The sequence below is a fragment of the Tiliqua scincoides genome, chromosome 4 (assembly GCF_035046505.1).
Source record: "Tiliqua scincoides isolate rTilSci1 chromosome 4, rTilSci1.hap2, whole genome shotgun sequence".
Lineage (NCBI taxonomy): Eukaryota > Metazoa > Chordata > Lepidosauria > Squamata > Scincidae > Tiliqua > Tiliqua scincoides.
Genome location: NC_089824.1, coordinates 81,868,975 through 81,895,800, shown reverse-complemented (window position 1 = coordinate 81,895,800; position 26,826 = coordinate 81,868,975). Strand labels below are relative to the sequence as shown.

General features: G+C 42.9%; 1 protein-coding gene across 2 annotated transcripts in view; it reads right to left on the bottom strand.

The window, feature by feature from the left end:
• Positions 1-26,826, bottom strand: part of SLC22A23 (solute carrier family 22 member 23) — a 113,805-nt gene that overhangs the window by 61,197 nt on the left and 25,782 nt on the right. For both annotated transcript variants that reach the window (XM_066623922.1, XM_066623923.1), the window contains exons 2-3: positions 23,265-23,368; positions 20,106-20,260 (exon numbers count right to left, since the gene is read on the bottom strand). In XM_066623922.1, the coding sequence (XP_066480019.1) occupies positions 20,106-20,260; positions 23,265-23,368 (259 nt within the window). The remainder of the gene's footprint in view (positions 1-20,105; positions 20,261-23,264; positions 23,369-26,826) is intronic.

Sequence of the window (26,826 nt, the reverse complement as noted above, 5' to 3'; positions counted from 1 at the left end):
GGCTTTCACCACAGTGGGATAAGCAATATCTGGACCAGGCTTGGTAAATACAAGAAGTTAATATAGATATATATCTATGAGAATGGATTGTGAAGACTAAATTAGATATGATGAAGTGTGTGCAAGGGACTTTTATGATAAGAAAGTTGATTGAAGAGATGGGAGATAATGTGTTAAATCATGTGTTAGCACTAGTGTGTTAATACTGGGGCAACGTTTGACATCTTCCTTTCTGTACCATAAAAACTTTGAAATTGCAAAGAGGGTATCTGATTTCTCAAACAGGGAAAATGCAAACTGTGTTAGGTAGCAATCCTAACCACACTTTCCTGAAAGTAAGCCCTATTGAACAAAATAGGACTTCTGAGTAGACCAGGTTAGGATTGTGCCCTTAGTTATGTAACTATATGCTGAGAAGGTTGAATATCGAGTTTTAATGGGTGGAAACAAAAAATTACAGCCCTAGATTGGTTTCAATATATTTAGCGACCAGGTTGATGAGTAACAACAGTATGGCAAGAAAGACGACTGAATTGGAAACAGGCATACAGGATCCTGGGTTAGAATGACATACATGTTTATATGTTGTTACCCATGTGAACATTTGATTAAATTAAGCAGAAAAACAGGCCCATCTTTGCAGTCTTCAGTACAATGCACCTCAGTTCTAAGAAAGAAGTCAAACATTAAACTATATTCTTGCTTTTTAGAATATTATTGCTCATAGAATATTATAGATTTAGACTAGAATAATGTTATAGATTATTATTTGAAGGACACTCTAAATGTTTAGTTATTTTTATATCTTCTCATAAGGGTAATTGATTATATTTACTTGAAACTTGTGCAGTGAAATTTGAAACTTGTGCAGTGTTGTGCTCTGATGTTAAATCCCAGATTCAATTGCTCTCTTGCCTGTGAAGCTCACTGGATGAGACTTGATCTATTCACCAGCTCTCAGCCTAACTAACCTTGTTACATTGTTGTGAGTTAGTGCATTGTTTCTCAAATTTAGAAACAAATTATACATTTGCATCAAGTTATACTCCATACCTTGCAAGGTTCACTAATGTCCTGGTAAATCACCAGGTGGATATATGGAAAGTAGAAGACATATTTACAGTGCAATTTTACATATGTCAATCAGATGTCAGCCCCACTTAGTTCTGTAGTATAGTCAAGTACAGAGAAGGGAGGCATGCAGGCTCTAAATTGCCTGTCCCTGCCTACTTGGGTGCTTCACAAGCAACAACAAAGTAGGAAGAAGCAATTTGGAGCCACAGCAGTTTCTCTCCCTCCTCCTTCCACCAGCCGCACTGGAGGAAGAAGGTTGTCACTTTTGCAATTCTCTTCTAGTTTGCTTCTAGCAATCTGCACATCCAGTGGAGGGGCAGGCTGGAGAGGGCAGCAGAGAAATGGGAGGGAAGTGGGTCCTTTCACCATTCCTCCAAGGATGCTGCTTCACATTAACATTTCAGGTGGCCTCATGGTCAGGCCACACCCTGCTTCTCAAGATGTTTCTGTTCTGCATCAGGCAAGACTGGAATAATCAAATTTACCAAACTAATCTTCCTCTTCTGGCAGGTCTACCTCCACGTTTGCTGCGAATATGGAAGTATTGGTGGACATGAACGGCTTGACCTCTACTATGTCACCCCAATGTCTTGAGGCATGTCACTGACACCAACTTGAAAAAGATACAATTTCAGGTATATATGATCACATTTCACAGCTAAGGAAACTGGGGTTAAGAAAGGTTAGTCACATCCGTTTTAAATTTCCTCACCCATCAATCCATTCATCTGCACTTGGGATAAAGAAGCTCTGAGACTTGCCCAAGGTAATAAGGGACTATCAACAGCAATGGAAAATATACAAACAAATCTCATCTACCAGGTATTTTGGAAAATACATCTTCTGACCTCCAGTGAACATTATCCAAGGACATACACAACTCTCCACCATGAATTCTAAGACGACATGAACTGCTATGAGGGGATAACCAGGCCACATTGGTAGGGTTGGTAAGCAAAATAATGTAATGTAAATACTGAGATTTATTTTTTGCACCACAAAAGCAAACTTGCTTCTCTAACCATGGAGACTTAAGCTGCAATCCTATATACACTTCACTGGGAATATAGCCAAAAACACACTTACAGTGACTAAAGCCATGGTAGACAATGGGACTTACTTTTGAGTAGACATACCTAGCAGTGCACTGTCCCAATCATATCAGGGCTTTATGCTGATGAAGCTTGTGACCCACCAGCATAAAGCTGGACCTTCCATCGCATGAGCCACTCCAACAGGGGTGCAGAAGCTGGGTTGCGGAACCTCTGCTGGAGCAGGAATGTCAGCAGAGGGGGTAGTTCAGGGGAGGATCAGGGCAGGGGCTGATTTTAGCAACAGGAGCATCTGCACAATTTTATGCCCCTTGGCCTTGCCAGATTTATGCAAGCAAAATAGACTCATGGACCTGAATAGGCCCATTGGAATAATAATAATAATAATAATACAGGTATTTATATACCGCCTTTCTTGGTCTTTATTCAAGACTTTATTCAAGGCGGTTTACATAGGCAGGCTTATTTAAATCCCCATAGGGATTTTTACAATTGAAAGAAGGCTCTATCTTTCAATTGCCACAACAATTCAGATGTTTTGTTCTGATCTGGCCTCCATCCTCCTACGCTCAGAGCAGATGGAATAGCTAGGCTTCAGTTTGTCAGCTGCTTCAAGGTCGCACGGTGCCGCTTGCCTCGAACTGGCGACCTTGTGGATGTTATCTTCAGGCAAATGGAGGCTCTACCCTCTAGACCAGACCTCCTGCCCTCTAGACCAGGAGATGCAGGAAGTAGGTAAGTAAAAAATGTCCTTACTTATGTCTCTACCAGGGGCCCAGCCCATGCAGAAGCTGTTTTAGTTGCATCTTGTAGGCAAGTCCGGGATAGAATTGGACTTCCTTGAACTCAGTAGGGGCCCGTTAAAGCATGAGTTTACATGCTTATGATTGCACAGCCAGAAAAAAGACTTGCCAAAACTGAGGGACAGCAATACAAAGGCGATCTCATAAAAACATAGGAGGCTACCTTTTGTTATAGGCCTGTGTATCCCAAGGGCACAATCCAGCCCCGGATTTACGCAGGATACCAACCCCCATTCCCAAGCAGTGTGGAGTGGCCCAAACTGCTGTGCACTCGAACTTATGCCACCTCCAGTCCGAGGAGACGCACTGGGTCTGCAGTGGCTTACCTGGGGGTAAGGGGTAGAGTTTCCCCTTACCTCTGGTTGAGCCACTTTGGGCACCTATCTTGCCCTGGACACAACGCAGGCCTCCTGGCCTGCCTGTTCCAGTGCAAGATAGGATTGCGCTGTGCATCTGTTAACAGTGACAGGCAGCAGATCTCCAAGGTCTCTTTCTGGGCTCTGTTATTGAATTAGAGACACTAGAATGGAATCTGGATGGGACTTTCTGCATGTGAATTATGCTTTGTCACTGTGACAGCTCCTCTCCAAGGAAAAAGGAAAAGAGAAACAAAGATGGCAAGGAACAACAAGCACAAAAGGCCTAGCTATGCTACAGAATTAGATTTATAAAAAAGCCTGAGCTACAGTACATGATCTTTAGCAATGAGAGAGAGAGAGAGAGAGAGAGAGAGAGAGAGAGATTTGTAACAGAGACATCTCAGCACCTCATCAATGTACAATTCCCCAAATTCATTGAACTGTCACTAGGACCCTTTTCTACTGAAAAGCTGTGCTGCAGATTATGCGCTAGTGAAGACCCCAAGCACCCTGACTAGGAATTTCAGATCTGGTGCTGAGTGAAAAAGAGCCACAGCTGGCTGCTTACTAGCCTTCCTCCTGAGCCCAACACTCATCTGGGAGGCTTGTGAAAGCAGCAGCTGAACCTGCAGCTTCGAAGTCTGACGTTTGTGTTCCCGAATAAGGATTTCTATAGACTCAAACTGTAAATATTAGCTCTGTGCTTAGCTCTAATTACACTTCAGCGAAGGTCAGATGGGGTTTTGTATTTACTGGCCCTTAAATCCCAAGGTTTTTCATGCCAAAGCTAGACCTGCCTCCCTCACATCTCTAGGCTGGTTCATACAGGCCAGTTGCCTCTACTCGATCCCTGCCAATTGCTGCTGGGTTCATGTATAGGGTCATGAATAATGATGTATATCATGTATAAACAGGCATTTCATGGATATTCATGCTACAGTGTTCATTGTTGGAAAAGCACATTTTGCAGCTTTTCCAGTTATGCAAATTACTGTGTCCATGGAACACTGGCACAAAGTTCATGTTGATAAATCAAAGTGGGAATAGTCAGGACAGAAGACCATATATTTGAGTGAACCAGCTCCATGAGTTACACTTTTTTCTGTTACTCTGTTAAAGCAACTGTCTATATTTTAACATGCGTGTGTGCGTGCATGCATGTGTCTTCAGATCTGCTGTCCATGTTGTATATATATACTCTCATTTCCAAATGGCTTGGGAGTCATGCAAAGTAAGTAGTTGCATAGCCAGCCAGTGGCGTAGCTAATGATCGCATAGCCAGGTGCCAAGCTCAAAATGTTGCCCCGGAAGTGGTGTCACACCCGGGCTTTTTAAAAAGTGAAAACTGGAACCCACCTGCTCCCCCCAGCAGCTCACCACCCACTTATTCTGTTGCCTCTCCCCCATCAGTGGCATAGCAAAGGCATCTATCTGCTGCCTGGGGTCAAAGAAGACGTTGTAGCTTGCCCTCCATGACAAAAATCAAATTTAATTAAGTAAATAAATAAAAAGTTATTGGTTCCATGCTGTATCAGAATAACATCTCATTGGCACTCAGAACTATCAGTCTCACAGGTCGGTTTTGAGTTAAGCAAATCTACTTTTTGTTCCATAAGGCAATTGTGTTTTCATTTTCTGGTTAATTGGCCATAACTTTTGATAGAATACAAATATTCCAATGCAGTTTGTTGCATTGCATTCTGCATTAAATTACCTTTCCAATGATATATAACATGATGGTATTATTCATACATACCAAGATTTTCACAATTTTGTTCAGTAGTGTCAAGCTCAGCTTGTTGCCCCCCTAAAGCTTGATGCCCAGTGCAACTGCTATCCCCTGCACCGCCTCAGCTATGCCACTATAGCCAGCCATTCAGATAAAAACAAGTGCTATTTAAAATGATTAGCACAGGTTATACATTCAATTCATTGTGGAGAACTGGAACTCAAGAAGCAGAAAGTAGGTTTACAAATACAATTTTTGAAAAGATGGTAATCTTGCTGCTTCCAGGCTCCTACAGAAGCTTCCTTTTGTCCATAAAACTTTTGTTACAGGGAACACTGGTTGAAGGCTCTAAGAGGGATGATCTAGTGCTTCCTGGGGCATTAAGACTTATTGTACACTGCTCAGTTCCAAGTTCCTAATCTTAGGAATGGACAGGATATTCAGCATGGAAATGAGACATTCTTGTGAATTCACTGCTTCCTTCAGAAAGATGTCGTTTTGGATTTGTAATTAATCATTTCTTCTGTCCCATTCAGGGAAACCATCTCAGCAGAAACTAATTGTTTTGTGCGTATTGTCCTGCAAGGAATATTACTCAGACTATGAAAACACATATTTATAGTAGACTGATATACAGTACTTATGCTTGTTCCTAAAAGCCATCAATAGTTCTTTTCAATCTTTAGTAGCCTTAAGGATCAGGTCATTATGTCCTTAGAGAGCAGACATTCTCCACTGAGAATTTGTTGTGTTCTATTCATAAGTCTGGTTTCTCCTAAGCCCAATTGCGCCAGAGGTAGCTGGAAACTATTGAGTAGAATGAGAAGCATGCTTGGTTTATTTGGATCCACGTGTCACAAATGTGGCATACACCAATTGGTTCTGAGAACTGGTAAACAGGAGTGAAGAGTTTCCCTTCCCCTTTTCACTACTGGGCGTTGAGAAAACCTCATGGGGATGGGGATAACCAGGGTTGGACTATTTATTGCAGAAGTCTTCCACTGACTGAGGAATTTGTAACCAGGACACCACACAGCTTTTGTTTGGTAGAAGGTCCTAGGAGGAGGGTCTGCAGATTACTGGTAGGAATGCAATCTAGGAAATGCATATGGCAATGTAGCCAATCTAGTATAAATCTAGTATAAATTGGTAGCAAGTAAAATCAGAAACAAGACGTATAGGAGTGATTTGGTTGGTATACTGACCAACTAATCACATGGGGAGGAGAGCGGGTACACACCTCTGCCTTGGTTTACTATTCCATTAGGATTTAATCCAGCGGTTTTCAACCGCTGTGCTGCGGTACAGTGGTGTGCCGCGAGGCTGCGGGATCAGAAGAGGGAAGCGGCAGCAGCATGCTCACCTGCTGGAGAAGCAGCTGCTTTGAGCCTCATGTGGCAGGCAGCACAAGGAAGGGAGCAGCCAGTGAAGGGGCTGGTGGTGGCTTTTTTTGCATCCCACACAGCAGCTGAGGAGTCCACTTAGAGCTTGCTCCTGCTACTGCGCACGATTCAGGCTGCAACCTTACCCTCACTTTCCTGGGAGTACGCCCCATTGGCTATTATGGAGCTTACTTCTGAGTAGACATGCATAGGGTTGGGCAGAAGGTGGTTGTTGCCTGCATGCATGCTGATTGGGCAACCAGAGAAGACTGGAGGAACCAGGAGGTGGGAGCTGCTGAGTGAGTGAGAAGAGGAAGCCAGAAGCGGGCAAGTGGGTGAGTCTGCTGAGGCCCCGAACCTAAGGACTGGCTGGCTGCACTTTGGGGCTTTTAGAGGAAGGGTGCTGGGCCACAATCCTATCCACACTTTCCTGGGAGTAAGCCCCATTGACTATAATGGGGCTTACTTCTGAGTAGGCATGCATAGGATTAGGTTTGTGGTTGCACACTTTTTTTTCAAATACACAAGCAGGCAGTTGGTACCTCTCTCTCCTCTTCTCAACATTTTTCAATGTTTTCAATTACTTCAAAACGTTTTTTCCTCCTTTTCAGAAACCACATATACTTCCCTTTCCTAGCTTCTTGTGAATTTTTTTGTCATGTAATGATTTAATTGTATTAATTGTAGATTAATTGTAATGTAGTAATTTAATGTAAGTAAAAAACTGTAGCGTGCCTTGTCAGTGTGCCATGAGCTGAAAAAGGTTGAAAATGGCTGATTTAATCACACACAGGACAGTTCATCCAAAATGCCCTTCAAAGTATACTTACTCTACACGTGATTAAGCAAAGGCAGGGCAGTACCTGGGGGTGAGGCAGATGTACATGTCCATACTTCTCCTGCACATTATAGGAGCCTTATCTGCAATTTGTGAGATGCACACAACTGTTTCCCTCTGGTTCTTGTCCTATATATATCCCAATGGATCATATTCAGCACTTAAGAGGTTGATGGACCTGGCACTGTGACAGTTACTATTTATCCCAGATGCCACATTATTTGGATTTGTTTTCTGTCAGCACTTCAAATAATGGTCTTTTACACAGTCATTTTTTAATATATAATTCTTAGCATGATGAATAAAAACTATATCAAATGATACAATTGTCCCACCAATACAATCTCAATATGTGATTATCTTCACTATCCTAACACCGGACAAAAGATGTACATGGGTCCCATCACTCAATGATCAAGCAAGTGCTTTTATCCTAATAAGCTTGGGAGTTACATTCACACAGGCCATGCCTCCTCAGTGGGCTCACCTCATCTGGAGAGCTTTCATAACATTTTTAAATATAGGGGGAAGTGTCAGTTGTCTTAGAGAAGATAAGCCATCTTCTCTGCTCTACCACAGAAAGACATTGGCAATCCGCAGCTCTCCTCTGTTGAGTGCTTCTGAGGCACATGAAATTCAGAGTGTTGCACAAACGGCCTGTCAGTGACTTCTTCCTACATCAAAGCTCAAGGGATTTAGCAGAGGGCAGAAATCAATTGTGCAAACCAAATGCAGGTCTGAAAACACTGACCTTGTCTCTAGATAGAAAGGCAGCACTGTAGGAGCTTAAATGTTTATTCCACACTAGCTAAATGTCTGTCAGGCCAGGAGAGGAGGGAGGGATAAAGACTTCTGATCTCTTCCCCAATCCACAAACCTACTCCCCAAGAACCTAAGAGGAGACCTGCAGGATCAGACCAAAAGTCCACCAAGTCTAGCATGCTCTTTCCCACTGTCGACAGACCGGTGCCTCTGGGAAACTCACAAACAGGATAGGAAGGTAATACCCTCTCTAGCTGTTGTTATACAGTGGCTGGTATTCAGAGATATACTGCATCTGTACTTGGATGTACTTGGATGTGATACAAGGACATCTGCAAGAGGGATCTGAAGGCCTTAGGAGTGGACCTCAACAAGTGGGAAACCCTGGCCTCTGAGCAGCCCGCTTGGAGGCAGTCTGTGCAGCATGGCCTTTCCCAGTTTGAAGAGACACTTGGCCAACAGACTGAGGCAAAGAGGCAAAGAAGGAAGGCCCATAGCCAGGGAGACAGACCAGGGACAGACTGCACTTGCTCCCAGTGTGGAAGGGATTGTCACTCCCGAATTGGCCTTTTCAGCCACACTAGACGCTGTTCCAGAACCACCATTCAGAGTGCGATACCATAGTCTTTCGAGACTGAAGGTTGCCGACATATACTTGAATGTAATATATAGTACCGAGTCATATAGTTGTGTGAATCTGTCCCACATGCAGAAAGTTGTGTGAATCTGTCCCACAGGCTGCACATAAGAACAGCCCCACTGGATCAGGCCATAGGTCCATCCAGTCCAGCTTCCTGTATCTCACAGCCGCCCACCAAATGCCCCAGGGAACACCAGATAACAAGAGAACTCATCCTGGTGCCCTCCCTTGCATCTGGCCTTCTGACATAGCCCATTTCTAAAATCAGAAGGTTGCGCATACACATCATGGCTTGTACCCCGTAATGGATTTTTCCTCCAGAAACTTGTCCAATCCCCTTTTAAAGGCGTCCAGGCCAGATGCAGTCACCACATCCTGTGGCAAGGAGCTTCACAGACCAACCACACGCTGAGTAAAGAAATATTTTCTCTTGTCTGTTCTAACTCTCCCAACACTCAATTTTAGTGGATGTCCCCTGGTTCTGGTGTTATGTGAGAGTGTAAAGAGCATCTCCCTATCCACTCTGTCCATCCCCTGCACAATTTTGTATGTCTCAATCATGTCCCCTCTCAGGCGTCTATTTTCTAGGCCAGGGGTGTCCAAAGTTTTTGGCAGGAGGGCCACATCGTCTCTCTGACACTGTGTCAGGGGCCGGGGGAGGGGGAAGTATTAATTTACATTTAAAATTTGAATAAATTTACGTAGGTTTACATAAATGAATACATTAAAGATGAACTTATATGAATGAATGAAGGTCTTGCAATAGCTCAAGGCCTATAAAAGGCCTTGCACAAAGCAAGGCTGGCCTTTCCTTTGCTGCTGCTACTGCATCACAGACGTGAAACAGTCTGAAGGGATGAAACCCTCATCCCACAGCTCATGCGAGAGATCAAACAGTCACCCTCACGCTGGAAGCAGTTGTGTCGGGCCAGTGTGGGCTCCAACAAATCTTCAGAGGGCCAGAGGCTCATTGGAGACTTGGGGCTCCCTGAGGGCCACATTGAGGGGCCTTGAGGGCCGCAAGTGGCCCCAGGGCCGGGGTTTGGGCACCCCTGTTCTAGGCTGAAGAGGCCCAAACGCCATAGCCTTTCCTCATAAGGAAGGTGCCCCAGCCCCGTAATCATCTTAGTCACTCTCTTTTGCACCTTTTCCATTTCCACTATGTCTTTTTTGAGATGCGGCGACCAGAACAGGACGCAATACTCCAGGTGTGGCCTTACCATAGATTTGTACAATGGCATTATAATACTAGCCGTTTTGTTCTCAATACCTTTCCTAATGATCCCAAGCATAGAATTGGCCTTCTTAACTGCCGCCGCACATTGGGTCGACACTTTCATCGACGTGTCCACCACCACCCCAAGATCTCTCTCCTGATCTGTCACAGACAGCTCAGAACCCATTAGCCTATATCTAAAGTTTTGATTTTTTGCCCCAATGTGCATGACCTTACACTTACTGACACTCAAGCGCATCTGCCATTTTGTTGCCCATTCTGCCAGTCTGGAGAGATCCTTCTGGAGCTCCTCACAATCACTTCTGGTCTTCACCACTCGGAAAAGTTTGGTGTCGTCTCCAAACTTTGCAACCTCACTGCTCAACCCTGTCTCCAGGTCATTTATGAAGAGGTTGAAAAGTACCGGTCCCAGGACAGATCCTTGGGGCACACCGCTTTTCACCTCTCTCCATTGTGAAAATTGCCCATTGACACCCACTCTCTGCTTCCTGGCCTCCAACCAGTTCTCAATCCATGAGAGGACCTGTCCTCTAATTCCCTGACTGTGGAGTTTTTTCAGTAGCCTTTAGTGAGGGGCCGTGTCGAACGCCTTCTGAAAGTCCAAATATATAATGTCCGTGGGTTCTCCCGCATCCACATGCCTGTTGACCTTTTCAAAGAATTCTATAAGGTTTGTGAGGCAAGACTTACCCTTACAGAAGCCATGCTGATTCTCCCTCAGCAAGGCCTGTTCATCTATGTGTTTTGAGATACTATCTTTGAAGAGGCATCATCATCCTATCTTTGATGTGGCACACATCCCTGGGAGTAAGCACCATTGACCACAATGGAACATACATCTAGGTAGACCTGCATAGGACTGTGCTCTTAGTCATCACTATATTCTGAGTGAGAGAAACAGGATAGGCAATGTCTCTGAACCAGGAAGCTCCTAAGTAACTAATTAGAGTTGGCTGCCACCCCCACACATCAGCTGGAGTAGTTTGCTCAGTAAACTACTCAGCATAATGGGGAAGCTTCTACCGCAACTGAAATAGAGGTCTCTTGTTCGGCATTCTTCCTTCAAGCCCATTTCTAAGAACAGAGAGAGAAGCTTCCTTGCACTGATAAGCAGAGGCCGATATTTCACTACAACAAAACTATTTTCAGAGCCCAGTTGCCTGCTTATTCCAGTCTATGCTTCCTAATTTTGCAAGGTAATTTTTAGGTCAGCCACCCATGAAATTACTGAACACTCTGCAATTGTGTGCAAATCTGCGCCCTTGCTTAAAGGCTGCCATGCACTGAGGTTAAAGTCATTATCGAGATGGAACACAGCCTCTTAACTGGATAGGTGTTAAAACTGACAGTAACATCTCCCTGAAAAATGAAAAATTCTTTCCACTCGCATAGTTTTCTATTACTTCACCTTCTCACTAACAACTACCGCTACCCTTAGGTTATCCTATTATTTAAAAACCTGCAAAGGAAATGGAAGAAAGCCCATTCTCTTGTAGGAAGCCAATTTAAGTTCTAAAAATTTAAGTTCTGAAGACTTCCTATAATAAACCTTGTCCTGCTATTGCAAGTCCTGTCCTTAAGCCCCAAGTGTGTGGAAATTGGTTGCTGTTAATGGTGGATATGCATCCTACATATGCTTGGAGTAACTCTCAATGAGAACCTCACTCAGAGAGCCTTTCCCTAAAGGAAGTCCTGCCCAGGGAACTGCACTTGACTGACAGTTCTAAGGTCCTATGAGGCAGCTCCCTAGTGTTCACTAGCTTCCTGGGTGTTATTAGAATCCAAAAATGGCCACAGGATGACAAGACTCTCTGAATACATTTTTGCTGAAGATACTCAAGCCCTTTTTTTTTCTTGACAAGAGCTGGTTTGTGCAACCATACCTGGTTTACACAACCAAACTGGAGGCCACCATACTCCACCATGTACCAATACATCTCAAGAGACGGAAGTGGCAGCTCAGGGGCGAGCCTTCCCTGTAATGGAACCACTATTATCAAATTTCCTTCTAGGTGAATTACGAACTACTCCCTCTCTCATGGCTTTTTGGCAAGGGCTCAAAACATACCTGTTTCGTCTGGCATTTGGCTGATGGGTGGATGTGTGCCCTTTGCACCTCTACAATAGTGCTGGGGCTTGACTACTTCCCTGGATTATTTCATGTCCCGTTCTCCCCCCCAATGGTTTGACAGTGTGTGTTGGGTTTTTGCTTTGTTTTTATGTTTTAGTGTTTAATGTTCAAACTAATGTTATGTTTTGTTTTGATGTTTTCTATTTATTGTTGTGATACGTTGAACATTTATTATAGAGTTCTGTAAACCGACTTGGGCATTTGCTTTGACATGGGAAAGACGGGATAAAAATTTTTCAGATAAATAAAAAAATACATACAACTTAAGGCTTTGCCTAAACTGAGCGGACTGCAAATTACAGATGCTAGCTGTGCTCCTCTATCACTTTCAATATATATAAAACTACAAGGACAAGATCCAAACAGTACAATACTGTCAACGTTTATGACCCATACCATGGCCTATTCGATTTAATCTGAGGATTTTCTGTCTATTTGCGTTAAATATATTCAAATATTATTTTCTCTCCACTCTCATGACTGTTAGGCATCTACGGAATGAAGCATGTTCAGCAACCATATGACTAATAGTCTGGGGGAGGCGCCAAGGAAAATGTATTTACAGCAGCAGAGACAGCTTGGCGAAATTTACAGAGCCAGTTTAGACAGCGACTGACCCTAATTCTGACAAGAGGGTATTCATCAACATTCAAAAAGCCAGTAGGGACCCTATAAGAACATAAGAAAAGTCCTGCTGGATCAGGTCAAGCACCCAACTAGACCAGCATTCTGCTTCCCACTTTGGATCATCAGCTGCCTCTGCAAAGCCCACAAGAAGAAGCTAAAGTTTCCTTCCCACCATTGGTCCTCTGCAACTGGTATTCAGAGATAAGTTGCTGCTGACCCCAGAGGCGTCAAATAGCCATTGTGATTAGTAGACCTTTCTTCTATGAATTTGGCCAATCCCCTTTTAATGCCAACCATTATGCAACAAATTCCACAGATTAGCTGGGTGCTATGTGAAGAAGTGCATGCACTGTCCATCCTGAATCTCCCAGCAATCAGTTTCATTGGATGACTACAAGCTCTACTATTGAAAGAGAGAAAACCTTCTCTTTTTCCACATCACACACAGCTCTGTCTCAATCATGTCTCTCCTTTAACTCTCTTTTTGCCAGGCTAAAAAGCCCTCAGAGCTGTAACCTTTCCTCATAAGAACAGTGCTCCAATCCTGTGTCCTCTTTTGCACTTTTTCCAGTTCTACAACATCCTTCTTGAGAAACAGCAACCAGAACAGTAGACATTATTCCACATGTGGCTGCACCACAGATCTCAAAGCCCTAAACCCTCCCCACCCCATGCCACACAGCATCCACCATATAGCAATGCAAAATAAATCCAAAGGCAGTGAAGGTTAGTTTAGTAGACAGGGAAGATGCTGTCATTGTGTTTGTGTCATTTCTATGGTCTGCGGTGTGCTAGCATAGTAAATATTTCTAGTATTAACAGGAACTAATGTCTTCCAACTCTGCCATCCTCTGAAACTTGTAGGAAGAGAGAAGTTGAACAGATGGGAAAAGATCTAACCCAAGAAAAAGCCCTGTGGGTCCTTGCTTAGTATTTCCTCTCATTCTCATACACATTCATTAAGGAACAATTCATCTGAAACCCAATTACACACATCTGTAGCCAGATATACTGTGGCCTATGCAGACAAGAAATTGCCAGAGAGACAGAAAATACATGTAGGTAGTCTAATATGCTTAAAATTAATTTAGTACACAATCCTAACCCCTTATGTCTGTGCTTTCCAGTACTGACTCCAAGGTAAGGGAAGCTCCAAGGTAAGGGAAGAAACATTCCACTACTTTGAGGCCTCCGTGAGTGACACCCAACTGCAGGATGCAGCACATGTCCCATTGGCACCACTATGCCAGTGCTGGAAAGCACTGACATAAGGGGTTAGGATTGCACCCTTAATTGCATGACTTTTTAGAGAATAATTGGGACAATAAAGCCTGGATGCTTTTTCTTATAAAAGGGCTAGAGACTCTAAAAAACAGAAAACAAGGGGACTTAAATATTTTTAGAGAAGGCTTCCTTTTTTAGATAAGGACCTGGAATATCCCTAAAGGATACAAGCTCCACAGCCAACCACTATCCAGGTCTACAGCCCGAACTGTAGTGTGGATGAGATTTAAGACATGTCTCATATAGTATTCTCATTCAGAAGCTGGAATTGGTAGAGGTTTTTTGGGGATTGTGCAGACCTGGGCTTATTGCCACGTAACGTGTGAAATGGCTCTCAGGGTCTTCATTCAAAGATCAATAAAGGGACACTATTTTTGTTTGTATCCAAGTATATAGCATTTAACCAGTCCACTGTGAATTTTCAAATGCAGCTATTTTAGAAGTGACTGAAGCATTATGGTTAGTTTCAGTTTGAGTTAGTGTATGCTTAGAAATAATCTCTTGGACCTAAATTCCACTAAACTGAAGGAGACCCATTCCCAGGCAAGTATGCATGAGATTGCAGGCTAGATGTCACAGAGACCCCATATCATCTTGCACACGTACGGTTTCATTTTTCACTGTTCAGTTAACTAGGGTCTACCGGATTCCAGTGTCATTTGACTGATAACCTCAGATTAAAAAATGATATGTAATGGTGTTTGAATGAGCATTCAATGTATCATTGAACAAGTATGAAGAGATACACATGCAGATATTTTAACTTTATACCCCTTTGGGGAGCCGGTCATGATCCCCACACTCTAGAAGGATAAAAACAACAAACAAAAAACACATGCAAATTCCAGCTACAGGTGAGACTAATTATTTATGTGGGTTCCATTCCAAGCACTTTTGGATGGCAAAAAAAAAACAAAAAAAACAACACACTATAGCAAATCAATTTAAAAAAAGAAGTTTCTTTGCTCTGGTGATTTAAAAACAGCCTTGCTGACCATTATGATGTAAGATAAGAGTCATTAAGAAGACAATCCATCAATCACTCATCATCCAAGGGCTTACAAAGGTGCTTCACTCAGCCCCTCCCTTCACCAATGCAAAATGATCACCTTTCTTTCACATGCTCAAGGGGAAGGGAGGGGTCCACTGGAGAGAGAAGGATTGATGAATTGTCAGCCAGCTGCCAGCCTCTCTCTCTCATTAAGGAGGCTATTGTTAAACGACTGTTCCGTTTTTTAAACTGATTTTAAAGGGATGCATTTTCCCCTTCTTCAGGGATCAGCACATTCCTTCTCATTTGCAGGAGGCCATTAGTGGAGTCAAATCCGTGTATTAAAAATCCATGTATAAATAGGCTGGACCTGTATATTGAGTTGGACCCAAAGTGCTTTGGCATGAGTGAAAGGTATTTTGGTTTCTGCAAGATGCCTCTGCTTTCTGCTGGTTCCCCCCCCCCTCCTTTTTGCAGACCCCTACACTGCATCCTACACTGTTCCAGTCTTCCAACCCTCAAGAGTAACTTTTAGGGGACCCAGTGGACTGCAGTGGAGAGAAAGGGACAGGAAAGCTTCACTGTACAATGAAGGATCCATGCCAATAAGTTTTTGTATAGTGGGCCAACTTAAACAAATCAATAGCTTAAGTAGCATTTTAAAAGAATGGTATGAGACAAATTCACAGAAGATGTATCCTGGAAGATCACCCCTTGATCAGACTTTGGTGCTGCAATTCCTTGTCGAGAAACATCTGGCCACTAGGGGCTCTAGACTTTTTGCAGCCTTTGTTGATTTTAAGGCTGCTTTTGACCTAATCCCTAGATCAAGGCTATGGGATAAGTTTGCAGCTTCATCTATTGATCGTCGGTTATTGTTGCTTATGGTTAGCTTATATAGCAACTCGGGCATAAGGATTAGGTGTTCATCTAGAGGTCATTTAACGAAACCAATTTTTGTTAATAAAGGGGTCAGACAGGGCTGTGTTCTTGCCCCCCTTTTATTTAATTTTTATATAAATTCACTGATTACCTCCTTTGATGATCTGGCTTTACATCCTCCAAAGCTTGCTGATCGTCACGTCCCTGTTCTGGCATATGCTGACGATGTACTTATATTATCGAGAACACAGGTTGGCATGAGGAGGGCCCTTCGCCATTTAGCCCTGATTAGCTCACAGGAGAAATTGATCATTAATTCTGATAAAACAAAGGTGTTGGTTTTTGCCAGACACTATAAGGCCCATCGATGGCTCCTAAATGGGAAACCCATCGAGCAGGTTAAATTAATAAAATACCTGGGGGTGATTTTTCACTATCAAGGTGGCCGTTTGGCCCATAAAAACTATGTCGGTCAATCAGCACAGAAAACATCTGGTGCCATTTATCGTTTTTATTCATCCAAAGGCGCCAAATTTCTCCCTGCGGCTCTAAGGCTGCATAATGCTAAAACTAGGGCTCAATTGCTTTATGGTTCTGAGATCGCCCCATATTTAAACACCAGGTCTTTAGAGGTGATCCAGACCAAATTTTTGCGTCAACTGATGTATGTCCCCCGATGTGTGCCGAATACCATGGTTAGGCTGGAATCTGGTACCCCAAGTATAGAGATGTCGATGTGGCTAAATGCCTTGCATTATTTCTTGAAGATTCTCTCAAGACAGTGTAATTTTACTCATTTGATCTTTTTGGATCCCTTTATAGGCTCCTGGGAAAAGAGGTGCCTGGATTACTTTAATTTTTGCAATCTTTCCCCTGAGCCTTTAACAATGATGAGCCTGGGAGACGCAAAAGAAATTTTGCGTCAGAGGTTGGTGGATCTTGAAATGAGATCTGCGAGAGCCAGACTTTCTACATATGTTTTTCTTGGAGATCAAGCTCTTATGCTTTCTCCTGCCAGTTATTTTTATAACATCGTTATTCCAAAATTCAGAATTGCTTTTACTCAAGCCAGGTGCAATGCACTCCTATCAGCAGTTCTTTTGGGGCGTTACACAAAGCGTCCTTATTCAGAGAGACTGTGCCCCTGCCATAATAATGTGGTGGAGACAACTGCCCACATTATTCTGCAATGTCCAAATTATGATGATTTGCGATATAAATTTATTTCCCCGGTTTTTGGCGCTGTAACGGGAATGCAGGTGGAGGAGCAGCTTGCCTTTCTGCTGTCTGATGTAAATCCTGATATATCGCTCAGGGTGGCCCATTTCTGTCATGCTGCACAGTTGATAAGAAAGAAAATTGAGAGTATAAATTGATGATTTTATGATTTTATATATGCGTAAAGGGATGTTGGTTTTAATTTTGTGTATTTTGTTGTGTTGTTTTGTGACTAGCTGGTCGGATGACCGTTAATAAAGTATCTATCTATCTAAAGAAGATGTATCTCACCACGGATAGTTGCCCTGACAAGTCAATAAAGCTTCTAAGCAATACCACAGATTTACTGGATGATGGGACAAACCATCATAAGCGGTCTTCTGAGCTTCTCAAAACACCTGGCTAGCCATGATGGGGAGACAGAATGCCGGATAACATGGCCTCTGGGTCTGACCCAATCAGCCAATCTTCTCATACAGATCCCCAAAACAATACACTGGATCACTCCTACTTCAGTACATCAGCTGCACAGACCAGTTTGACTAGTATTTCCAGTGTCGTGACTCAAGAATGCACTGAATAATTAAATGTATGCACAGTTAGCAGTTAATGCTTTTTTTTCACACCAAAATATATTAATAATAATAATAAACTTTATTTATATCCCACCCTTAAGAACATAAGAACAGCCCCACTGGATCAGGCCATAGGCCCATCTAGTCCAGCTTCCTGTATCTCACAGTGGCCCACCAAATGCCCCAGGGAGCACACCAGATAACAAGAGACCTCATCCTGGTGCCCTCCCTTGCATCTGGCATTCTGACTTAACCCATTTCCAAAATCAGGAGGTTGCTCATACTCATCATTGCTTGTAACCCATAATGGATTTTTCCTCCAGAAACTTGTCCAATCCCCTTTTAAAGGCGTCTAGGCTAGACACCAGCACCACATCCTGTGGCAAGGAGTTCCACAGACCAACCACACGCTGAGTAAAGAAATATTTTCTTTCGTCTGTCCTAACCCGCCCAACGCTCAATTTTAGTGGATGTCCCCTGGTTCTGGTATTATGTGAGAGTGTAAAGAGCATCTCCCTATCCACTCTGTCCATTCCCTGCATAATTTTGTATGTCTCAATCATGTCCCCCCTCAAGCGTCTCTTTTCTAGGCTGAAGAGGCCCAAACGCCGTAGCCTTTCCTCATAAGGAAGGTGCCCCAGCCCCGTAATCATCTTAGTCGCTCTCTTTTTGCACCTTTTCCATTTCCACTATGTCTTTTTTGAGATGCAGCGACCAGAACTGGACACAATACTCCAGGTGTGGCCTTACCATAGATTTGTACAATGGCATTATAATACTAGCCGTTTTGTTCTCAATACCTTTCCTAATGATCCCAAGCATAGAATTGGCCTTCTTCACTGCCGCCGCACATTGGGTTGACACTTTCATCAACCTGTCCACCACCACCCCAAGATCTCTCTCCTGATCTGTCACAGACAGCTCAGAACCCATCAGCCTATATCTAAAGTTTTGATTTTTTGCCCCAATGTGCATGACCTTACACTTACTGACACTGAAGCGCATCTGCCATTTTGCTGCCCATTCTGCCAGTCTGGAGAGATCCTTCTGGAGCTCCTCACAATCACTTCTGGTCTTTACCACTCGGAAAAGTTTGGTGTTGTCTGCAAACTTAGCCACTTCACTGCTCAACCCTGTCTCCAGGTCATTTATGAAGAGGTTGAAAAGCACCGGTCCCAGGATAGATCCTTGGGGCACACCGCTTTTCACCTCTCTCCATTGTGAAAATTGCCCATTGACACCCACTCTCTGCTTCCTGGCCTCCAACCAGTTCTCAATCCACTAGAGGACCTGTCCTCTAATTCCCTGACTGTGGAGTTTTTTCAGTAGCCTTTGGTGAGGGACCGTGTCAAACGCCTTCTGAAAGTCCAGATATATAATGTCCACGGGTTCTCCCGCATCCACATGCCTGTTGACCTTTTCAAAGAATTCTATAAGGTTCGTGAGGCAAGACTTACCCTTACAGAAGCCATGCTGACTCTCCCTCAGCAAGGCCTGTTCGTCTATGTGTTTTGAGATCCTATCTTTGATGAGGCATTCCACCATCTTACCCGGTATGGATGTTAGGCTGACCGGCCTATAGTTTCCCGGGTCCCCCCTCTTTCCCTTTTTAAAAATAGGCGTGACATTTGCTATCCTCCAATCTTCTGGCACCGTGGCCGTTTTGAGGGACAATTTGCATACCTTAGTCAAGAGATCTGCAACTTCATTCTTCAATTCCTTGATAACCCTTGGGTGGATGCCATCAGGGCCCGGTGACTTATTGATCTTTAATTTATCAATGAGGTCTGAAACATCTTCTCTTTTAACCTCTATCTGACTTAACTCCTCGGTTAGGAGGGGCCGATCGGGCAGTGGTATCTGCCCGAGGTCTTCTGCCGTGAAGACAGATGCAAAGAACTCATTTAATTTCTCTGCCATCTCTAAGTCTCCTTTTATCTCCCCTTTCCCTCCCTCACCATCCAGAGGGCCAACCGCTTCTCTGGCGGGTTTCCTGCTTCTAACATATTTGAAGAAGCTTTTATTATTCCCCTTAATGTTGCTGGCCATGCGTTCCTCATAGTCTCTCTTGGCCTCCCATATCACCTTCTTACATTTCTTTTGCCACAGTTTATGTTCCTTTTTATTCTCCTCATTAGGGCAAGACTTCCATTTACGGAAGGAAGCTTCCTTGCCCTTCACAGCCTCTCTAACTTGGCTGGTTAGCCATGCGGGCACCCTCCTGGATTTAGTGGAACCCTTCTTTCTTTGCGGTATACACCTCTCCCCAAAGGGACCCAGGGCGGCTTACAACATGTTAAAAACAGATTAAAAACATAATTTAACAACAAATAAAAATGTATTAAAACACATTAACAGATACCATAAAAACAGTAGTCAGATAAAAAGTCAGATAAAAAGAGCAAAACGCAGCAAATCATAGAGGAATCAGGCCTGTAAAAATACTAAAAGATATATTACATTACAAATCAAGGCACTTTTAAAGGAAGTGCCTAGGATGTATTACGTCGGCAATACTCACTCAGTGCGTACAATGAAAGGATTATTCCAGCCAGGCAAAATCCTTCAAAAAACCTGAGTGTGCTGAACATCGTCACATTCACGGAAAGGGCCACAGTCAGTCCAAATATCAAAATGAAAAGGACAGAGAAGAGCAGCACTGGCCGACGACCAACCCTACAAAAAAATAAAAGGGAAACAAAGCCATATGTGTATTATTCTATGCTCAATATAATATTTTGCAAGTTAGAATTCCCATCAGCTTTTGAATCCATTTTTTAAATGTACTCTCAAGACATTCACATTTTTATAGTAGCTTCACCTCTGCTCTGTCTCAATTCTTAGATCACAAAAAAGACACAACTACAGAGAAAACAACAAGAAATGCTCTCCAAAGAAGCTACTGTATACCTGGCTCTTAAACAGTCTGCTGTGCAAGGGAGGGGCTTAATCTCAGCTGGAGCTGATGACAATTAGTTGACAGATTGCAGCCATTATCCAGATAAGATCAAAGTCCCAACATCTAATCTAGTCTCAAGTACCTAACATGTTTAATAAACCGTAGTTCTAGACTCTGCTGGTTGCCAAGCAACAGTAAGATTTCCTGCATGCTCATCTTTGTTCACGCTATTTAAATGTAAGGAAGACAAGCTTTGGTTGAAGGAAGGAAGAAATCAGGAAAGGTCAATTTTGCGTAATCACTATTTTTTAACCTTTAGAGATGGGGGGGATTTCAAGCTAACTTTTTGATTGTGCAAAGATTACAGTGATGTCTCTCTCTTTCTCCACAGAAGCATACTCACCAATGCTGCAACCCTACCTAAGAGTAAGCACCACTGAAGATCAAAGGACTTACTTCTGAATAAACATGCACAGAATTGGATTGCACAAAGAATAGAATGTGCATCAGAACGTGCATATATTTGAACCCGCATTGCTTTTCAATGGGATACACATACAAACGTGTATCTCTCACACAGCTAATCACATATTAAAAGTACAACTAAAATTTGAGCAGTGTGTAAGAATTAAGTTACTAAATTAAGGGCGCAATCCTAACCCCTTACGCCAGTGCTTTCCAGTGTTTAGGGATTGTGCACTAAGCTACTTAAGAATTGTTCCATGAAGCCTTTTGTAGAACTTCTCGGGTCCCCATTCTCTACTGAAACTAAACTTAAGTTCAGCCAAGTGAAAAAACTACATTTTCTTCCTCTGCTCACCCCCGGCCTTCATTTCCATCTCCATTCTCTGCTGTCTCTCTTGTGCTAATATATAAAGGGTGAGCCTCTCAGGGCAGGAACCTGACCTCTCATTCTGTATGTCCCATGCACATGGATGGTACTAAACAATAAATAAGTTACTCTTCTCCAAAAGTATGATTTGCTGAAAAAGTAAATGAAAATCTTCTGTTTTTTATTATTAGAAGTAGCAACATTTTCCACCTGGTTTTCGGATCTATACTGTATATCATTTGTCAAACTTCTGTTTTCTTATAGATGGTGGATCCCTAGAGTAAAATGGAGTGAGAATTCATGTGCTTATGAGAGTGTAACTGCCCAATCTGCCCAACTGAGGAAAGGCTACGGCGTTTGGGCCTCTTCAGCCTAGAAAAGAGGCACCTGAGGGGGGACATGATCGAGACATACAAAATTATGCAGGGGATGGACAGACTGGATAGAGAGATGCTCTTTATACTCTCACATAACACCAGAACCAGGGGACATCCACTAAAATTGAGTATTGGGAGAGTTAGGACAAAAGGAAATATTTCTTTACTCAGCACGTGGTTGGTCTGTGGAACTCCTTGCCACAGGATGCGGTGATGGCGTCTGGCCTGGACGCCTTTAAAAGGGGATTGGACAAGTTTCTGGAGGAAAAATCCATTACGGGTTACAAGCCATGATGTGCATGTGCAACCTCCTGATTTTAGAAATGGGCTATGTCAGAATGCCAGATGCAAGGGAGGGCACCAGAATGAGGTCTCTTGTTATCTGGTGTGCTCCCTGAGGCATTTGGTGGGCCGCTGTGAGATACAGGAAGCTGGACTAGATGGGCCTATGGCCTGATCCAGTAGGGCTGTTCTTATGTTCTTAACTACAATTCCCAGGAAGCCTTGCAGGTCTCTTGTTATCAGGTGTGCTCCCTGGGGCATTTGGTGGGCCGCTGTGATATACAGGAAGCTGGACTAGATGGGCCTATGGCCTGATCCAATGGGGCAGTTCTTATGTTCTAATCATATCCCCTACCATTACCAAGAATGCAGCCATGCTGACAGAGCATGTGCTGCATGCTATAGTGTGGAAGGGGATCCGGTAAGTAAAAAATATTTTCTACTTATCTCTGCAGAGGCCTCCTGGTGGCCTATGGGTCTCCTCAGAACCATAGCAGCTATATAGCTGGAATAATCCTGAGCAAAGAAAAGAGGCAGGGAGGGTTGGGAAAGAGGGGATAGGATGCTAACATATGCTGGTGATGCTGAGATCCATCCCTCCCCTTCCCGGCCCACAACCTGTGCCTACCACCAACTTACTGGCACCAGTTGAGCCCCTGGGAGTTATTGCAGCACACATCGTGCCTGTCACCATTTGCAGCAGTGAGAGGAAGCACACAATATTGGTCTAGCTTTCATGTGCTTCCTCCCACATAAGGGGCCATGCGCTGCCAGAACAGGAGTTCAAGAAGTGCAAGGCCTAGATAGGACAATAGTTGGCATCCTTCAGTCTCGGGAAAGAACAGCATTTCAAGTAAGCTTTCATTTTTCCCACTCTGTCTACCTACCTCCATTTAAAAACAAAAAATAACTCTCTTTATGTTACATCTTGGCAGAGAGCATGGCTAGGCATTTCTGTCTCCACTGCAAAGCCATTACAGCTTAATAAAAATGGGCTGATGGCCAACTCTAGTGCAAGAAGCCCAACTTAAGCAATCTGTTATCTCCAATGTCTTCTTTAAAAATTTAGAATTACTTCATTCTGCACAACAACATAATCCATTAATGACAAGTCATCTGTAAAATATTTTTGCCATCATGATACAAGCACTGAAGAGGAATGCTATGAGAGAGGCAAGAGCCAAACCACTGAAGAAAAAGAAGAAGAAATTTATTTGTAATTAGTAATTTAATGACACTTTTAGGTTGAGAAATTTATCCCCTTTAATCTGGGTATGAACTCTCACTTACCAGTCAGCTATACATCCTGTTATTAGGTAGCCAAAGATTAACCCTACAAGCAGAGAGAATTTTGCAATGTGGACTTTCCAGGCAGACTCGCAAACAAGGTTCCACTAGAAAAAGAATGAGAGAAAGATATTCAAGATGTGCATCCTTATTCTCATATAATTCGCATGAAACACAACTACATACAGTCACAGCTAAAGCCTTCCACAGTTATATTAAACTGACGGTTACTGGGTATCAATATGTTGACTCTCATACAAGGCTCATAATTTAAGTGTCTTGGTGGACCAGACCATGAACGATCCAGCCTGGCATTCTGCTCTCAAATGCCTGTGGCAGCACACAAACACAGTATAACATTTATTGTTCACATTTACACATTGTCTTTATTTACACATTTACTTAGTGCAAGGAGCTCAGAGCACTCCAAGTGCCTCTTCCTTTTATCCTTACAACAAGCTAGTGAAGTATGATAGGCTAAGGGAGAGTAACTTGCCCAAGGTCACTCAGACAACTGTCACAGCTGAAAAGAGATTAGATCCCAGATCATCCAGTCCAAGTCCAACACATTGACCACAGCACTACACCAACTCTCAATGATAGTCACCCATGTTGCTTGTTCCCAGCATCTGGTTTCAGAACTATGCTGTTTCTGTACAGGGAGGCTACCATGGGCAGTATGTTCAATAAATGTATCATTCATTCATTCAAATCTAGTGACTATTGCCATGTCTTGTGGTATGAAATTCCACAGGTTTGTACTTCCTTTTGCCTGTCTTGAAATTATTACTAAGCAAGGTCATTGTTTGATCCTGAGTTCTAGAATTACCATTAAAAAAAAATCTTCTCTACATTCTTTCTCCCAGATACTACAATTTCGAAACCTCCTTATAGGTGTGTCTCTTAACTTTGTACATATTTGCCATAACCCAGTCATCTTTAATAAAAGAAGAAGAAAAAAAGAGCACCGAACTCATTAGCTTTTTCCTGTAACAAAAGTTTCCCTTGCTTTGGAAATTTGAGTTGCTCTTAAACAGCTACAAATATACCAAATAAGTGTTCAAGACAGCTTCCAAGAGCAGTGGTTTTCAAACTTTTTAGCACCAGGAGTCCAGGACCCACTTTAGAATGACAGTCTGTTGGGACGCACTGGAAGTGATGTCATTAACATAGAAGTGATGTCATGGCCAGAAGTGACATCATCAATTTAGGTTTCAAACCTAAGTTGTAATCAGCCAATAGTCCCATTACACAGCATGCCCGTGCTGTTATTTTGTATAGCTCGGAAATCAAACATTCTAGCTCAGAAGACAAAACAGAAAGGAGACTTGAATCCTTCTCCAAGCACACAGTCCTTCCCCCTTTCCTGCATCCCATCTTCCCATCACTTCAGGGCAAAGCACCATGCCTCTCTCTAGCAAGAGCCTGCCCTGTCCAGCAGTTCTGTACCCTGTACTCTCAATGGCAGCTGAGTAAGGTGCTATGTGACCCATCTGAAATTAGCTCATTACCAACCTAGTGGGTCCTGAACTACACTTTGAGAAACACTGTCCTAGAGAATTCTTTTTGTTCTGTAGAGTGGATATCAGTTCAAAAGAGACATACCACCCAGTAAGTATGAAAATATGAGTTTGGGAAGTTTGCACACTTCTCCTTTATTACAAGCTGATCCAATACATTGCATCACCTTTCTAGATTCATGTCACGTGGTCAACAGGGTGAATCCTGAAGAGACATTTGGACTAGACCTGTCAACCCATTAAGGAAATAAGGAATCTTTGTGGTGAAATAAAAATTAGAGTATCTCAACAGAAGCAACAGTTTGAGGACTATTTAACTGAAGATTTAACACAGACTAATCACTCACTGTAAAGTAGCTTAATTGCATCAATCCTGTTACTACTGAAAGTCCTTTCAGAGTGGGCAATTAAGTCTAAAAAGTTGCAAGTTTTAACCTGAAGGAAAAGAGCTGATTGATTCATCATATTTTGTTATCAACTAATACCTGTACTTTGCCTAAGAAATAAGCCAACTCCTGCTTCCCATTCTTCTATAAAATGGGGGAAGTCAGAGTTAGGACTGACCTAAGGGAGGCAGCATTAAAATGCACAAGCAATGAAGGAAAGTAATATTTGAGACCATCCTATATAAAGCATCTTCAGCATACCATCTTGCTATTCCAGAAAGGTTTCCAACTGATGCAGGATAATAAGAAAGCATGAGTGAAATTTTGTCCCATTAAGCCAAACATGCTCAACAAGCTGTTAAGAGAACTTTTGCAAGAGAGAGAACAAGCAGAAGGGAATATAAAACATGGCACCAGAGTGTCTGATTCTCGACCGCCTTCATATAGCTGGGGATAATGTTTCCCAGGCTTACACACCAGCTGGAAAGCATGTGGAACTCACAGTCCATATCACAAGGCAGCAAGGCTAAACCACATTAACAGGATTCCCCCAGATTTCTCCACAAAGCCTCTTTTCATGATAGAAACTTGGTCTCACCACCGCTTTTTGCATAAGGAAATTTGTAAACATCCTCTGTATATACAGTTAAGCTACATAAAAAAATATGAGTTTTCCTATAGGCTAAGCCAAACACTATGTAAAATTTAAACTTCTACCAGTCTGTTGACTTATACAACATAAGGAAAAAGACATCTGTTGTATGAATATGTTTTTGTCCTGCAGTACCGCAGCACCAACACATAGACACTCTTGCAACACCACCCAATTACCAGCAGTAAAAAAGTGTGACTACAGTTACAGTGGTTAAGTTCTGAGTTTCTGGAGGCAAGCAGATTTACAGATGAATTAGTTTTACTTGCCATGTGTTACTTTACAATTTTCAAAAACCCGAGTCCATAGCTGTTATGTGAGATATGGGATCTTTGCCTGCAAGTGTTGAAAGAAACTATTCAGTGTTCTATTTAAGCATTTTTATTGTGCCTGATTTTATCAAAATTTTAGGCCATTATTATCTTTAACTGGAGTTTTCAAAATAACTTTAAAATCACTTACAGCCCAATATTATCCACATGCTCCACTGCTGCAACTAGCATTCTGGTGACGGAGAGCACTTTATGGCACCCACGTGCCATTCTAGCCATGCACTTCTGGGCCACTGCCACCACAGACAGTAGGGAGAACCCTGCATGCAGTGGCAGTGAGGAAAGGCCCTGCTGACATTGGTAAGTTAGCAGAGTGGGCGGAACAGTACAGGGGGGTGGGATGTTCAGGGGGAGGGATGGGGGCATGTTGAAGGTAACCTGACCCAAACAACTTGCATCAGATGCTATCCCCTTCAGAACCTGCCAACACACTCCCCCTTTGTCTCCTCAGACTGACATCCCTTAGAAAGCTGGTACAGATCCAAGGAGATCCATTGGCAATCACCACAGTATGATTGGTGATTGCCTTTAAAAGGGAAATGGACAGATTTCTGGAGGAGAACTCCATCACAGGCTACAAGCCAATTAGCTGGTCACTCATTATGAGGGCTGGGTAGGAATTTTTTTCTGTCATCCGAATTGGTCGTGGATGGCAGTTTTTTCGCCTACCCTAGA